We start from the raw sequence: 18,629 nt of genomic DNA, 5'->3' as shown, positions 1-18,629 counted from the left end.
CATATAAAGAGGTAAAATGAATTCCCTACTGCTAACTCACTACTCTTGTTTATACATTCAAATGATCTCATTCTTTTCAGAGTCAGTGTTTTCCAAGGAACAGTTCCCCCATTCTACAGATATGGCCTGCATTCCTTTTTCCTAAATGTACAATTTTACATTTGACTGTATTAAAATGCATTTTATTTGAATAAGCCCACATTACCAAGCGACCCAGATCACTCTGTATGATTGCCCTGGCCCCATCACTATTTATCGCTTCACCAATCTGTGTGTCATCTGCACATTTTATCCGCAGTATTTACTTCTAGATCATTGATAAAACTGTTTAATAGCACTAGGCCTCATGCAGATCCCTATGGCATCTCCCTCAGAACACCCCCATTCGATGATGACACCCGCACGGATGACTACTTTTTGAGATCTGTCACTCAGCCACTTAACCTAATTAATATATGCTCTATTGATATCATATTATTCATGCTAATTTTTAATCAGAACGTTGTGAGGTACTAAGTCAAACACTTTACAAAAATGTCTAAATATATTGTATCTACACAATCATATTTTGTAAAACCAATTTGTAATCTCAAAGAACAAAATAAGATGCTTGATGAGAACTGTTTTCCATAAAACCATGTTGACATTATATTCCTATCCTTTAATTCTTTATTAGCTTAATGACATATGGATTTTTCCATTATTTCATTCAGAAATAATGTCAGGCTAATCAGTTCATTGTTACCTGGGTCATCCCACCTGTCCTTTTTTAATATTGGCACGTTAGCACTCTTCTTATTTTCTAGGGTTTCCACCTTACATTTATTTGATTGCAATGTAAAATTTATTCTCCTTTTCATTTAAGTATTCAATTATTAGTGAAGATGTCATTTATTCTAAAATACAAGAGAACAACTGCATATGAAATTATTTTAATATGTACAGAATGTCTTGTTTTATGAAAGGGGAAAAAAGTGATCTGGGCATCTACAGACCTGTCAGCTTGACATCTATAGTATGCAAGGTCTTGGAAAAATTTTTTGAAGGAAATAGTCGTCAAGGACATTGAGGTCAATGGTAATTGGGACAAAATACAACATGGTTTTACAAAAGGGAGATTGTGCCAAACCAACCTGATTCCTTCTTTGAGAAGGTAACAGATTTTTTAGACAAAGGAAATGCAGTGGATCTAATTTACCTCTATTTCAGTAAGGCATTTGATACAGTTCCAGATGGGGAATTATTAGCTAAATTGGAAAAGATGGGGATCAATATGAAAATTGAAAGGTGGATAAGGAACTGGTTAAAGGGGAGACTACAACGGGTCATACTGAAAGGTGAATTGTCAGGCTGAAGGGAAGTTACTAGTGGAGTTCCTCAGGGATCGGTTAGGGGACCAATCTTATTTAATCTTTCTACTACTAACCTCAGCACAAAAAGTGGGAATGTGCTAATAACGTTTGCAGATGACACAAAACTGGGAGGTATTGCCAATACAGAGAAGGACCGGGATATCATACAGGAAGATCTGGATAACCTTGTAAACTGGAGTAATAGTAATAGGATGAAATGTAATAGTGAAAAGTGCAAGGTCATGCATTTAGTGATTTAACACCAAGAATTATTGTTCTAAGCTGGGGAGGCATCAGTTGGAAGTAACAGAGGAGGAAGAAGGACCTCGGAGTATTGGTTGATCACAGAATGACTATGAGACGCTAATGTGATATGGCTGTTAAAAAAGCTAATGCGGTCTTGGGATGCACCAGGCAAGGTATTTCCAGTAGAGATAAGGAAGTGTTAGTACCGTTATACAAGGCATTGGTGAGACCTCATCAGGAATACTGAGTGCAGTTCTGGTCTCCCATGTTTAAGAAGGATGAATTCAAACTAGAACAGGTTCAGAGAAGGGCTACTAGGATGATCCAAGGAATGGAAAACTTGTCATATGAAAGGAGACTGAAGGAGCTTGGCTTGTTTAGCCTAACCAAAAGAAGGCTGAGGGGACATATGATTGCTCTCTATAAATATATCAGAGGAATCAATACCAGGGAGGGAGAAGAATTATTTAAGCTCAGTACCAATGTGGACACAACAACAAATGGATATAAACTGACCATCCGGAAGTTTAGACTTGATAAAGGTTTCTAACCATCAGAGGAATGAAGTTCTGGAACAGCCTTCCAAGGTGAGTAGTGGGGGCAAAAGACATATCTGGCATCAAGACTAACCTTGATAAATTTATTGAGGGGATGGTATAATGAGATAGCCTAATTTAGGCAATTAATTTGTCTTTGACTACTAGCGGTAAATATGCCCAATGGCTTGTGATAGGATCTGAGTTACTACAGAGAATTCTTTCCTGCGTGTCTGGCTGGTGAGTCTTGCCCACATGCTCAGGGTCTAGCTGATCACCATATTTGGAGCTGGGAAGGAATTTTCCTGCAGGGCAGATTGGCAGAAGCCCTGGGGGGTTTCGCCTTCCTCTGCAGCGTGGGGCACGGGTCACTTGCTGGAAGATTCTCTGCACCTTGAAGTCTTTAAACCATGATTTGAGGACTTCAATGGCTCAGACACAGGTCTGATACAGGAGTGGGTGGGTGAGATTCTGACCGTTCTTTGAACAGAGGATTTCCCTCTCAAAAGCAAGGTACCTGCACTGCAGATGTCCCTATATCACCTTTTCTGTGTGCTGCAGCCATGGTCTGGAAGGACCAACTCTGCAGATTAAAAAAATAGTTCAGTCTTCATGGTTATTCAATTATTGGCCTCTGACTTGCTGATGAATGCCAACAAGGGTGCTGGCTGTGCTGTGGTCACTTGTTCACAAAGGAATGGTTTGAGAAAACCACTCTGTTTCATACAGTTACAACCACCCAATGACAGTTTAGGAGCCCATAGATCACTGCTGACATATACTCTATTTAAAACATTGAATTAGAAGTGAAAAGGCTTCATTGTTTCATTAGCACTCCTCTGACCCACCTAGCCTATTTAGACTATAGGCATGGGATTTTCCCCTCCTTTTTAGGGGGACTTGGGTTCCTTTACATCTCTGCCAAAGTCTTGAAAATCTTCCCCTTTTATCCTGAACTTTTAATTCCCCACTTTGCCTACAGATCTGGCCCTCTCTGTGGTCAAAGCCTCCCTCTGGAGCAAATTAAAATTCCTACTTTACTTAGCAGGTGATTTTGTATACAGTAATATAAGGATCTCCAGTGGAAGCTGATCATACCATTTCTATGACTCTACTAGCCTGAGGGAAAAATAAAACGATGATCTTTGGAGCTCTGAAGTTTGCAACTGGGATTCCCTTGATTTTTGAGACCTGTAAAATATCAATGCTAATCTCAGCTAGTTTGCTTCTGTAGTAAAGGATGTTTCTAGCCTCTCATTGTGGACAGCCTTCACAATATAAAAATTAAGCATTCAGGTAGAAAGTTTTTATTTTATTTTATTTACTTTTTTAAAATTTAATTTATATATTTAGTTTCAGGTTATTTTTAACAGGTGATATGTGCACCTCTAGCCCCCTGAAATGACGCCTGATACCAATTAAGGCCAGAGGTACGCAAGAAATGTTGCTTCAAATAAACATTTTGCCGGTCATTCTCTGGGTACCTGCTCCACCTTTGGAGAAATGCACGTTAAATCAAGATCAACTGAACTGTCTCACTCGATGACCAAGTCAGTCCATGCATCTAATTTGAATAAAACAGGGCTATTGTTTATTTACAGTAAAGCAAGCTGGGTTTGAAAGACATCCAATTCTGTGTTGCTAGAAACAAAAGGTATGTTTCGCAAGTCTTCAACTGTTATGCTCTGCAATGTTTGATTATATTCCACTAACACTTTTTGAGACTGGAATTAAGAATCTCCATTCAAGTTTCCATTGTGAAATGCTTGCATGATTCTTTTGGCTATATGGAAGTTGCTCTTTACCTTTCCAATACTGAATTTCCATCTTTATGTTTATCAGCCCTAGAGGCTGAGTTTTTCATATGGAAAACAGCACCAAAATGATTCAACTTCTTATACTTTAAGGAAAGCCACAAAAATGTTACTTTCAGTGCATTTTATGAAACATTTCAAGTTGATATGAAACAAAACAGGAGTGCTCTTGGCACATACAATGCCACATCTGTTTAATCAACATAAATTTGTAAATGTTCTTCATATTTGTCAAGCATGCACAGACAAAAAATAAATCCAATTACAAAGCGTATATTTTTTGCACATCAAATATTTACAGCAGGCCTCTTTCAGTTGGCTTCATAATTACTTATTACAAAGACTATCCTCTCTCAAAATTGAATTAAGAGAGGTGTTTCATATTATACAATTAATGCTTTATTCAAAGGGCCAGATAGGAGAGGGATATTTTACAAAATGAAGCCTTAAATGAATATATTTGAATTTGATGGCTGCAAGTCTCAGACGTAAATTAGATAGTCGGGGCTTGATTTATGAAGGAGGAACCTTGAGTTATGTGCTCAAAATATGAGCACAGAATTAGCAGCCGAAAGGGACAATGGGAGGTGCGGGAGTGGGAGGGAGAGATAGTATATTAAAACTAAAAGAAATTTAAGAAAATTTCATTAAAAATTTAGAAATGAACAAAAATATCCATTCATGATTTTACTGATATATATGAAAATTAAACAGGGCCTGAGTGAAAACAAAACTTCAATACATATCCAGTTTCCAACCGTCAGATGAACTACTTTAGAATTTTCTTCAATTTCTTAAAGCTCCTAAAGTTCTCCTGGCAAAACAATTCCCACAATTTCAAAACACAGACTATTTTAGGGTCACTGATCCATGGATTCACAAATCTGAAGTTTTCTCTTTTTTTATGTATTACAGTTAAAAACCACTATCTTCTTGCATCATTTTATTGTCTACACATTATCCAGAGAGATGGACAGCAGACTGGGATTCCATAGATTTGATTCAATTCCCAGCAATGCCACAGACTGCCTGCATCTCTATGGCCTCAATTCTTGATCGTCCTGTATTTTGTGTAGTCGTGTACATCAGTGCAATGTGGGTGTATGATGCCTTCATTCTGATCTGTACACGTGTAAATGACTACACATGGTGCAGGGCAGTGAAGAACTAAGGGCTCTGGGGCTCAATTACCCCTTCTCTAAAAGGGAAGGGACATGCATGATCATCTAGTCTGATCTCCTGCACATTGAAAGCCACATAACCTCACCTACCCACTCTTGTAATAGACTCCCAACCTCAGACTGAATTACTGGACTCCTCAAATCATGGTTTAAACACTTCAAGTTACAGAGAATCCACCATTTACACTACTTTAAACCTGCAAGTGACTCGCGCCCCAGCTGCAGAGGAAGGTAAACAAACAAACAGGGTCTCTGACCCAGGAAAAAATTCCTTCCTGACCCCAAATAGGAGCATGTCAAATAAATCCTCTCCCTCTTTGGTATTTATCCCTCTTGATTTATTTACAGAGAGCAATCATCCCTCTCCTCAGCCTTTTTTTGGTTAGGCTAAACAAGGCAAACTCTTTATGAGTCTCCTCATAAGGCAGGTTTACCATTTCTTGGATCATACTAGTAGCATTTCTCTAAACCTGTTCCTGTTGAAATTCATCTTGAATAAGGGAGACCAGAATTGCATGCAGTATTCCAGATGAGGTATCACCAGTACTTGTATAATAGTAGTAACACTTCTGTCTCTACTGGAAATACCTCACCTGATGCCTTTTTTTCATAGTCGCATCACATTGGTGGCTCACAGTCATCCTGTGTTCAACCAATATACCCAGATCTGTCACTTCCAACTGATAGGTCCCCAGCTTAGAGCAAAAATTCTTGTTAGTCCCTTCAACTTTGCACTATGAAATTATTAAATTTTATCTCATTTCTATTACTCAAGGGTGTCCAGATCACCTCGTATGATATTCTGGTCCTTCTCCATATTGGCAATTCCTCCCAACTTTGTGTCATCTGTAAATTTTATTAGCATACTTCCACTTTTTGTGCCAAGGTCAGTAATAATGATAAATAAGATTGGACCCAAGACCAATCCCTGAGGTATTCCACTAGTAACCTCCCTCCAGCCTGACAGTTCACCTTTCAGTATGACCTGTTATAATCTCCCCTTTAACTCGTTCCTTATCCACCTTTCAATTCTCATATTAATTCCTATCCTCTCCAATTTAACTAATAATTTTCCATGTGAATGATATCAAATGCCTCACTGAAAATCAGGTAGATCAGATCTACTGCATTTCTTTAGTCTAAAAATGAGTTATCTTCTCAAAGAATATAAAAAGAAGGTTGATCTGGCATGATCTACCTTTTGTACCATGTTGTATTTTATCCCAATTACCATTTACCTCTACGTCCTTAACTAGACTTTGCAAGACCTGAGCGTTGTTAAGCACTGGAACAAATTGCCTAGGAAGGTGGTGGAATCGCCATCATTGTCTAACCTGCTCTTAAAAATCTTCAAACACCTGTCAGGAATGGTCCAGATAATACTTAGTCCAGTCATGACCTCTCGAGATCCCTTCCAGTCCTATGATTCTATGATATAATTAAGGTCAAACTAACAGGCCTGTAGGTTCCCTGATGACTTTTTTCCCTTACTTAAAACTAGGAACTATATTAGCACTTCTCCAGTCATAGGTTCTGACCCTCAAAGTTACAGATCCATTAAAAATCCTTGTTATTGGGATTGCAATTTCATGTGGCAGTTCCTTTAATATTCTCGGATGGAAATTATCTGGGCCCCCCGTTTTAATATAAGAATATAAGAACAAAAGAATGGCCCTACAGAATCAGACCAAAGGTCCATCTGGCCCGGTATCCTGTTTTCCGACAGCGGCCAATGCCAGGTGCTCCAGAGGGAATGAACAGAACAGGCAATCGTCAAGTGATCCATCCCCCGTCGGACATTCCCAGCTTCTGGCAAACAGAGGCTAGGGACACCATTCCGGCCCATCCTGGCTAATAGCCATTGATGTACCTATCCTCCATGAACTTATCTAGTTCTTTTTTGAACCCTATTATAATCTTGGCCTTCACAACCTCCTTTACTAAGCAGTTCCACAGATTGACTGTGCGTTATGTGACAACATACTTTCTTTTATTTTAAACCTGCTGCCTACTAATTTCATTTGGTGACTCCTAGTTCTTGTGTTATGAGGAGTAAATAACACTTCCTTATTTACTTTCTCCACACAGTCATGATTTTAGACCTCTATCATATCCCCCCCTTTGGCTGTCTCTTTTCCAAGCTGAAAAGTCCCAGTCTTATTCATCTCTCCTCATATGGCAGCTGTTCCATACTCCTAATCATTTTTGTTGCCCTTTTCTGAACCTTTTCCAATTCCAATACATCTTTTTTGAAATGGGGTGACCGTATTTGCACTTAGTATTCAAGATGTAGGCGTACCATGGATTTATAAAGAGGCAATATGATATTTTATCATCATTTATCCCTTTCTTAATGATTCCCAACATTCTGTTCACTTTTTAGACTGCCACTGCACATTGAGTGGATGTTTTCAGAGAACTATCCACAATGACTCCAAGATCTCTTTCTTGGGTGGTAACAGCTAATTTAGACTCCATAATTTTATATGTATAGTTGGGATTATGTTTTCCAATATTTATTACTTTGCATTTATCAACACTGAATTTCATCTGCCATTCTGTTGCCTAGGAAACCCAGTTTTGTGATATCTTTTTGTAGCTCTTCACAGCCTGCTTGGGACTTAACCATCTTGAGTAGTTTTGTATCATCTGCAAATTTTGCCACCTCACTATTTACCCCTTTTTCCAGATCATTTATGAGTATGTTGATTAGGACTGGTCCTAGTACAAACCTATGGGGGACACCACTATTTACCTCTCTCCATCCTGAAACCCGACCATTTATTCCTACTCTTTGCTTCCTATCTTTTAACCAGTTACCAATCCATGAGAGGACTTTCCCTCTTATCCCATGACAACTTACTTTGCTTAAGAGGTGGTGAGAGACTTTGTCAAAGGCTTTCTGAAAATCTAAGTACATTATATCCACTGGAACTCCCTTGTCCACATGCTTGTTGACCCCCTCAAAGAATTGTTCACACTTCCCCAACAAATTATGTTCATCTATGAGCCTGACAATTTTGTTCTTTACTATAGTTTCCACCAGTTTGTCCAGTACTGAAGTCAGGCTTCCTGGCCTGTAATTGCCAGGATCACCTCTAGAGCTCTTTCTAAAAATTAGCTATCCTCCAGTCATTTGGTACAGAAGCTGATTTAAATGATAGGTTACAAACTACAGTTAGTAGTTCAGCAAATTTCACATTTGAGTTCCTTCAGAATTCTTGGGTGAATACCATCTGGTCCTGGTGACTTATTCCTGTTTAATTTATCAATTTGTTCCAAAAATTCCTCTAATGACACCTTAATCTGGGACAGTTCCTCAGATCCGTCACCTAAAAAGAATGGCTCAGTTTGGGGAATCTCTCTCATAGCCTCAGTCATGAAGACCGATGCAAAGAATTCATTTAGTTTCTCTCCAATGGCCTAAGCATCACTGAGTGCTCCTTTAGCAACTCGCTCGTCCAGTGGCCTCACTGATTATTTAGCAGACTTCCTGCTTCTGATGTTCTTAAAAAAATTTTGCTATTACTTTTTGATTCTTTGGAGCTGTTCTTCAAATTCTTTTTTGGCCTTCCTAATTATATTTTTACACTTCATTTGCCAGAGTTTATGCTCCTTTCTAGTTCCCTCACTAGGATTTAACTTCCACTTTTTAAAGGATGCCTTTCTGTCTCTCACTGCCTTTTTGTCTCTCATTAGCCAAGACAAGCAAGATAGGGTGCCCCAAGCAGCTAAAGAGTCCCCTTATTTTAAGCTCTGAGGCAAGATGGAGGAGGGAGGAGAACAGGAAGGGAACAGAGGCATTCTATTGTAGATTGAGAAGCCCACTGAAAGTTTCAGACTGTGTCATCATTTAGGAATGAAGTCCATGGCAATCGTGAAGATTTTGACTGAAAAATAGAATTTAAATGAAGTAAGGTGAGATGTTTCTTTCCACTCCTGAAATCATATGCACTTGAAATTTGTAATCTGTAATTTGTACAAGTACAATCTAATCTGAACACTAGGTATGCCCTAGGACACATGGAGATTAGGGACCCCCTCTATTTTACTGGATAAAGGCTCACTGAGTATCTCAAGTTAAAAGCTTTTTAATGCCTTTTTCATGATCACTATCCTTATGCCCAAGGAACGTTTACAACCATTTTAATAGTCTGACTCCTAGCAAAAGCAGACCAGATAACTAGGCCGTAACCTCCCCAGAGAAACAACTTCTCCTACATCTGTATGGTCCTCAATAAATAAAAGTAATAATAAAAGACAGACAGTAGAGCTAAAGGAATAGGTTCATTTGTGCATTCGTGATGACAACGAACATAGCACCTTGGGTTTCTTTGTGGATCTTCCAGCTGAGGATGTGGGTCATTATCAGCCCTGCTTTAAAAGGACTGATACTGAAAGCTCTAAGAAAGAAACATAAAACCAATGTATGGGTAAGGTTTAGGCCTGTTAGCCCCTCTTTTAAAGAAGCCTTCTACTGAGCTAGAGGATTTAGATACGCTACGCCTCAACAGGCAAAATATGGCACCAAATTTAGGTTAGAAATTAGACTATTATATGAACTTCAAATCCATGGTACAAAATAAATCTGGAATCCCGCCTAGTATTTTTTAATACTTTATAAAAGCACAGTACAGTACCTATGCTTGGATATCAGCAAAGAGGTCTCTTACAAGTCAGTTTTATGACCTTCAAGTTTAATAATGCAGAAGACTGTTTTTGTACATACTTCCCTACCGTGCATTCAATCTATTACTCCTTAAACAAAAGCAGATCAGCCCCATTACTTCAAGTTAAAGAACAAAATAACTAGGAATGTTGGGAACCAGATTTTATTCTATTCCTCCTTTTACAATTATTCAAGACATTAATTTGCTGGATGGACTGTTTACACCAGTCATTTGAAAAATAAAAATACAGTAATACATCCCAAAGTAATTAAAGACTTGGGGGAGGAAAAGGTAAAAGCCCTCTTTGGTACAAACATTATAGGAACATTGAAACCAGCTGTTTCTAGAACACACGAGCAAGGATGTTCCAAGTTCATTACAGGAAAAAAGCATTTAACACGTTTAATAATCAAAGCTTTCACTCTCTTTACAATGATGCCCCAAATAAGGCACTTCTAACAACCCTCCAGAAACTACTACTACTGTCAATCAACATACTGGAACCCAGGGACCTTAGATGAAAAGAACACTGTCAAATGGAAATATTGTATGTGGTGTTGCTGTAGCCATGACGGCCCCAGAATATTAGAGAGAAAAGGTGAGTGAGGTAATATTTTTCATTGGACCAACTTCTGTTGGTGAAAAAGACAAGCTTTTGAGCTTACAGAGTTGGTCCAATGAAAGGTACTATCTCACCCACCTTGTCTCTCTAAATGGGAATATTGTCAACTAAAAAAAAACATAGTTAAAATACTATCAGACATTACACCTTCCTTTGAGTCCACCAGAAAAGTTGTGGTTTTACAATCATATCTACCTATGTTTAAAATGAATGTCTCTTGTTTCTGTGTCACACACAAATAGCAAACTGAGTTACTACAGAGGAAATTGAATATGGGTATAAAGTGCTGTTAATGCTTGAAAAATTGAGAAAAATGGAAAATATTTTCTTTAACCTATTTTGCTTACAGTAATCTTAGATGCAACTTTCAACAACAGCTAAAAAAATCAGATGTGTGATTTTTCTAAATTTAGCTGTCTCTCTTAAAGAAAGTTATATTCACAATACATATGCGTTGCTGAACCAACAGCTACACACACCTAAATGCATTGTTTCATTTTCCAAAGCCACAGCTAGATATGCTCACCTTAGAGGTCTAACTCAGAGTTTCTACACTGCACACTCCATGTGTGCCTCCAAAATATATGCAAAATGAAAAATGTTTTTAATTAAATAACATTAACAGAAGTACTTTAAACCTTCATAGTCAAAACATGGTGTATGCCACAGAGAACCTAAACTAAAATCTGTGCAAGGATCCAGGAGACAAATTCTGTTCTCAGTCACACCAATGTATATCTTGAGTTACTCCACTGAAGTCAATGGTGTAACTCCAGATGTATGGAGGTATAACTGGGAGTACACTGGCCCCCATGCTGCTAGAGCAGACTAAATGAAACTTGCAGGATTTCTAAAATTTTTAAAAAACCTCCATTTTGAGTTAAATATTAAAATAATATATTCAGGATAATAGCCCATGTGTTATTTATTAGAATATTTAATTTAATTCATTTTGCAATGTTCTCACCCTTTCAATGTTCAATGTACATTTTTGGGGGGCGGGTGAGTGGGGGAGACAATGTATAATTTCATCATAGATTTGTCACGCAGAGAAGCTAAGGTTCTTGCTGATGATTAAGGGGTAGTTGCGGTTTTTAGTCCCTGAGAAGGCAGAGGAAGAATTTAGGGATTGCGAGATGGGCACAGCTGGATTCTGAGCTAAAATAATCAGCAGTGAAATAGTCAATGCTGACATTTAAATTGTCATCATTAAGTTTCAGAGGTAAGACTTGATGAGACGAATGGGAGCAGTTCACACTTCTTGGAACTATTGTTTCATGCAGTCTACAGTCTAAGTAAAATATCACACCAGTTTACATTTTATTCACTTTTTAAAGTTGCACCTTGGTTTCATAGATAGGAACAAGCTTCTAAAAGCTTACTTGAAGACTTGTAAATAACATTTTATATATAAAGTACTTCTTAACAAAATCAGCAATGGAGTTCATTTAAAATAGCAAGCCAATCACTAATTTACCTGTTTAATATGGCATATGGTGGCATCTCGAGGCACATCCAGGTTGATGTAGGTTCCAGTTGGGAGCAGGAAGTCCACAGAGATTAAACCATCAGCTCCTATCTGTGAATCCACTGCCCAGATGTCAAGGATGTCTGTCACGGCAGGAGGCATTATGGAACCTGAATATCATAACCACATGGCCCTAGGAAAAAATTAAAATTCAGTAAAACTCAGCATTTTATAGTCAGACATTTTAAATTCTTCTGAGATTTTGTATGGGTCTGCTTGCACAAATCATCTTGAAAGACTGGAGCCTAGGGGTTACCAATTGTGGCTAGACGTATTCCTGGAGGTTTCATCACATAACATAACATTTAATTAAAGGCTAATCTTTAATTCCTGCAGTCTCCAGGACAATCCTGGAGGGATGGCAACCCTACTGGAGCCTGAGACGCTCTATATTGCAAATATATGCAAGTAATCAACTTTGTAGGCTGGTACTCCTGTTCGTCTCAGAGACTACACAAGTGACTAAAGGTACTTCTTTGTGGTTGCAGGATCAAGGCCTAAATTACCAACTACGATTAATTACACACACACACACACACACACACACACACACACACACACACACACACACACTTACACTTTTTCACTAATTTACCTACCTACCAACCTCTGTTTAAAGTAGTGGTCAAAAACTTGTACAGACTAGAAATGGTTAAAATACCAAATGAATAGGACAATGGACCAAACAAATCTGTTATACATCTGAATATATGGTAGCATGTACATTTTAACAAAATGTATGTTCTACTGCGTTCTATGATGTTATCAGGAATGATCATAAATATTTACATATTTCTGCAATATTTGAAATCTCAACTAATTCCAATCTATTCTAGGTAGGAGTTCACAACCATAATAATAATAATGAAGTACATATTTGTACTAAGATAAGAGCCTAAATATTACTGGGAATATTTCTGAGCTATCAAATCTAAGATTACAGAAATTAATGTATTTCATAAAATGTGGTGTTCACATGTATATAAATTAAAAATGTATAGATTAAGAAATCAATTACATTCATAGTATCATGTGTGATATTGAATAAAAGTACAAGAGTAGAATATTTATTTTTTTCCTGTTGAACTAATGAAAAAGTATTAATATGAGGAACTGCAACATTAGTGGAGTAAAAAACACTGTTTTTGAGTTGCATATAAAAAATGTGTAAATTGAAAATATTTTCTGATTTGATTAACACTATTTTCAAAACAGGTGGTAAAATGTGTGACATTTAAAATCAAAGTTTAGGTTGTCATTTTCAGATATCTTAAACATAATAAAATGACAAATTCTGAGTTAGATAAAATGAAATCTTCCCCCCCCCCCAGCATATCTGCTTTCAACATTTCCTAAAACAATATTTTATGCAGGTAAAATGCATGCTGCACATACAATGTTCAGCAATATAGAAATATAAGAACAAAGCACATCTCTCCTTCAAATACTTTTTATATTTAACAAGCTTACACTGGCTGCTACCTACTCACAAACAGAGTGATTAAGGATTATAAAAGCAACATGCTTATAAGTCTATAAAACCCCTTATTTAGGTTTAATGTCATTTCTGTCTAGGGGCACAACTCTCCTACTCTATGTCTTTGGGAGGGTGATAGAGTTCTCATTTGCTATGAATCCAACTAATTACCACATCTAATTGCACTGACTAGACAACAAAAGAAATTCATACACAATCAACACCAATATGAATCAGTTCAGTTAGTTCTTTCTGCTTGATTTCCCCAGCTTTGTATTCTGAGGCCTGGTCTACACTGGGGGGGATCAATCTAAGTTATGCAACTTCAGCGACATGAATAACGTAGCTGATGTCGACATACTTAGATCGACTTACCATGGTGTCTTCACTTCCGTGAGTTGACCGCTGCCGCTCCCCCACTGACTCTACTCACGCCTCTCGCTGAGCTGGAGTACAGGAGTCGATGGGAGAGAGCTTGGGGATCAATTTATCGCATCTAGACTAGATGCGATAAATCGATCCCTGCTGGATCGATCACTGCCCGCCGCTTCAGCCGGTAGTGAAGACATACCCTGGGTCTCTTTCTCACCCTCCCAACAGTCCCACCAGTTCTTCTCTTCCCCAAATTCTATCTTTCCATCAGTCCCACCATACACTATCTCTTCTATCTTTCTCAAAAGCATCACTGTATTCAGCATTACCCTCTAGTTGAGGAAGGCTGGACAATGCTCCCTCCAGACTCAGTCAACACTGTTCCATTTACTATAGGGTGGGGAGGGTGCAGCAAAGCACTCCTTCACAGACAAAACAAGCTGCCTTTGTAGCACTCCAAATCTTTTTCTCCAACAATATGAGAAGAGGGAATCACAGTCTGTCCAAGATTAAATAAAGTCTGGTACTAGCAATCTAGTCACATCTCTTCTGCTTTTATCCTTCTTTCCTTTCTCCTTGTTTCTGCTCTGTACTCTGGGATCAGACTAGTATCATTGCACCACTAAGCACTTCTACTACAACATCAGCAGGAGAAGTGGGATTTCAACTTTAAGGATATTGGTTTTACTCAGCTGCTGCGCCTTCTGGAGCCACAAAAGTGCTATGTGCAAGAGCAGCAGACTCAAGTGTCATCCTCTTCTGATACACTTATGTACAGAGAAATTAAAAACAAAATGCAGCAACTGCAATGAAATCAAAATGCTGACTATTGCAGTGCTAACAAGTCTCCCTTTCATGTCGTGTCTTGCTGACATAGGATTACAGTAAATGTGAATACTATTATCAAAAAAAAGTCCCTCCTGGATGTAGGGATGTAAAATGTTAATTGGTAAGAATTAGTCTTACTGATTAACCCACCTTAACCGTTAACCCCCATGCTGGCCAGAGCAGCCCCAGCCGCCCCAAGCCCAGCCGCCCTGGCCCTTTAATCTGTTAACCATTTAAATATTTTTTATTGTTTAAACAGTTACATTTTTAAATGGAAGTAAAGGTACCTACACATGTGGGTACATCCAGATGCAGTATATTATAGTTTGCCACTTATTTTTTGTCAGTCATGGAATCAAATTACAGATAAATAATAGTTATGCTGTATGTCAGACTCCATAAACACCCACAGGCTCATGGAATACACATCTGCACCCACATCGCAAAAAACAAGCAAGTTAGTTACAGTCCAGGTTACGCCACCCCCTGCTCAGTTCAGTCAGAAAGAAAAGGACTGGAGCCATTTCAGAAGGCTTCTGTTCATCTTTGTATCTCCTATATGGAACCACAAAAATCTAATTGTTAGAGACAGCCTGCATCAAACTAAAGATTCAGACTTAGTAACATTTTCCTTGTGCTCACTGAGATGGAGTAGCAGGGTTCACCTTAAAAACAAGTAGCTTCATTTATAACCTTTAGGGACACAAATGCTTACAAAGCAAAAAAATAAAAAATAAAAAATTCTCAACTGAAGACCAGCAAAAAACTTGGGAATTCCCATTTTCATTCTGGAATTTTTCTTTCGTTTCTTGTGTATGGTTTCCAATCAGCTAGTCCTCAAAGCAAATCCATGTTGACTGAGATCATGTTAAAATTAAAACATATAGAAAAACTAAGTACTTCCCAAAAATGGAATTGGTTCCAGCATGAACATATTTAACGTTAATCAGATTCACTTACCTATGTCAAGTGGAAAGTTTGCCCTGGCAACTGAGATTTTAAGCTTTTTTCTTTGAAGAAAGTTACATTTCAAGCAACTCTGGTTGCGAAGACAAACTTTTCAATATTATTATGAGATATCAGTTCTGAAAAAAAAAATCGAGGGAAATGAATACTTTAAACGCATTAAGTTTTAAAATGAATTTTTTTCAATATTGCGAATTGTCTAGTATTTGTGTCTCCCCATTCAATCACCCTCACCGCTACTGTCTCTGACATGTTATGCCGTAACTGGCAACTGCCCTGATTTTTAATGACAGGAAATTCACTTGAGTAACCTTCGCTCTAATGTAACAGTTATTTTTGTTCTACACCACACACATCCCCTAAGTCTGCTTAAAAGTGTTGCTTACTGGGGTAGTCATAAGGGAAGTGAAATCTCTGTTGTCGGGCATTGGTTCTGCTATAGGTACTGCAACAAAACAAATTAATTAATCAGCCGCAATAGGGGTGGAAGGGGAGAAGGGTGTCACTCCATTTCAGTTTGAAACATGAAATTTAAAAACCAAACACTTTGTTCCCCCCTCCTCTTTTTGTTAAAATGAAATAGATTAGTTCGTAATTACAGAACTCATTCTGATGCTATGAACAATATTCAAATAGTGATATTCAATAAAGATATGGGACTGATTTAATTTGACTAAATATTTTGTAACCAAGAAAACACATATGGCAAAAGGCCCTAGTGTACTTATTTGGGATCTTTTTCTGATTTCTGGCATTCAATGTAAATTATCAGAAACCTTTCAGGTTCCATCCATATTTTTCATTAAAACTAGGAATTACCTATGTTAACCAGTAGTTTGGAACATTTCAAGAAGCCAAGATGCAAACTTTAAACACAACTAAGCACTCACTTAGTGAGATGTTTACTTAACATTTTGTTCATTAGTGAAACAAATTGGTGTCTTTTAGAAACAATATCCAATCATGATTCTAGTTCTGCCACTAGCTGACATCATAAAGGTCAAGGGAGAGCATGTATTTATACTGAAAACAGCACTGGTAACAAATATGAGACTGCTGTGAGAATGAGTCATGGGCCAAACTGTACAATATGTGGTGACTAACTAACAACCCTCACATTCAGTAGCTGAAATTGTGCCAAGAAGACATCCGGATGGCAAAGGGAACCATGAGAAGCATTTAAGAGATTTCAGTTAAAGGAAAAATGTGCTATTTCAGGCTCCTAAGCTCAAAACTGTGTGTGTCTACGGTCATTGTAAAAACCATTTATCATACAAAAGGAGGAAGTAATTAAGGCAGCATTTAATCTTGGTGTTTCTAATATCTAATTAAAGATTATTTTAATTTACCAGAAGCACAGCTCAATATTATATACCATTTGAAGTTACAAGTATTTTCTGTTGTGATTTTGCTAGATAACACAAATATTTTCCTGTGTAAAGTGCAGTTCTCTGAAATGTGAGTGTTTTTTTTTTTTTTAAGAAATACTTTGGTGTTTCATATTTGTGTGTCTCAGTAATTTTAGATTAAATATGGTCAGTTTGCAAGGTCTGTCTGTCTTAAATACTACCAACCACAAAGACTCACCCAAGACTCTAAAAACTGAACCAGGTTAATTCCTGTCAGCAGATCACCACCAGTAATAAAAATGCTGAAAGTCAAATTATGTCTTTGTTACATCTGTATAACCATATTATGCTCCCATTTACATTGGAGTTGCACTGTACTGGTTGTACCTGGAAGGCATAATTTGACCTGCAGAATCTTTATTATTGATGACGGACCAGTTGTAAAGAACCCATCTTGAGTTTCCGATACCAGGCTGAGATTTATAGCAGTATCAGCTAGGAAAAAAAAAAGTAATTTGTTAACTGAGCAAATCTCATCTATAATCATTTAAACCCAAACATGGGACAGTAAATCAAGCAATAACATAACAGCTAATGTGTTGTATTGAACAAGACAGCTATTTTCGTGAAATGTTTGGTCTCTAAAAATACACTTCTCAGTAGATTTCCACATTTGGGTCTGTTTTTCAAGCATGAGACCAAGTTGGAACACAAACAGCTTCAAGGTTTTCAGTCTCCGAGGAACCTTGTAAAGTCATTTTGAGCACCATCCCAGTTGGTGCCATGGGTTGCCCTTATTCCTATAACAGCCAGTTCCTTTGAAAAGCAGGAGGGAACTCCTAAATAAAAGCTGATTAAAATATAAGTGTTCACAAAAAAGGTAAAGCACTGAAATGTATAACGTCAGAGAACAAGTATTACAGGTAAGGAATATTTTTTCCAAGGGAACCATGAGCAGGGCTACATATACAGTTCCAAGTGACAGAGGTTCTAATATCTTTCATGGACAACCACTGATGAGGATGCTGCTCATGGATTAGATCTGTTCTTTCCACTACAACAGGAATATCTTAGGCTTCTTTATTACATTTCCTTCCTCCTAGACTCTGGCAGCACTACATTCTGACCCTGCTTCATTCTGCCACCACCTGACAGAGAACAGGGTTACTCTCACTACAATGGGAAGAAGTAGAGTAAGAATGTTTCTTCTCAAACCAATGGGAAAATAAAATAATTGATTTTTTTAAAAAATATTCTCTAGCAGTTGTGATATTTGTCACTGGGTGAACTGACCCGCTAAGACGTATGCGGCTCAGCCTCACACCTCTGCCAGGTGTAGCCTGCTTCCCCAGGTAAAGGAAATTAATCCAGGGGTAACAATGGGAATCTGTGGCTCATTAACCAGGCCTTTTGGGAAAATATAAAAGGCAACCTGAATTCGGTAGAGACAAGCAGGTAGTCCAGCAGTGAATCTGAAGGGGATTGAGTGTCAGGGAGGGGACCAGGGGAGAGACCCTCCACACCAACCACAGGAAAGGCTTGGCAGCAGCTACCTGCAGAGAGAGGCAGGAACAAAAAAATTTTAAGATGGGAGTAATGAATCAGTGAACCCGCAGGAGGTTGGAAATTTCTAGGTTTAAAATTCAATTGTTTTGATAGTAAACCAGTCCCCAGGAGGAGAGAGGAAT

The 18,629-nt window shown here is 38.0% G+C and overlaps 1 protein-coding gene across 4 annotated transcripts in view; it reads right to left on the bottom strand.

The window, feature by feature from the left end:
* The window catches only part of PIK3CB (phosphatidylinositol-4,5-bisphosphate 3-kinase catalytic subunit beta), a 213,577-nt gene that overhangs the window by 98,389 nt on the left and 96,559 nt on the right, over positions 1 to 18,629 (bottom strand). For all 4 annotated transcript variants that reach the window (XM_030575228.1, XM_030575229.1, XM_030575227.1 and 1 more), the window contains one exon: positions 11,899 to 12,082. In XM_030575228.1, coding sequence (XP_030431088.1) covers positions 11,899 to 12,051 — 153 coding nt within the window. In that variant the 5' untranslated portion in view covers positions 12,052 to 12,082. The remainder of the gene's footprint in view (positions 1 to 11,898; positions 12,083 to 18,629) is intronic.

The sequence above is a fragment of the Gopherus evgoodei genome, chromosome 9 (genome assembly GCF_007399415.2).
Source record: "Gopherus evgoodei ecotype Sinaloan lineage chromosome 9, rGopEvg1_v1.p, whole genome shotgun sequence".
Taxonomy (NCBI): domain Eukaryota; kingdom Metazoa; phylum Chordata; order Testudines; family Testudinidae; genus Gopherus; species Gopherus evgoodei.
This window is presented reverse-complemented; position numbering and strand designations above follow the sequence as displayed.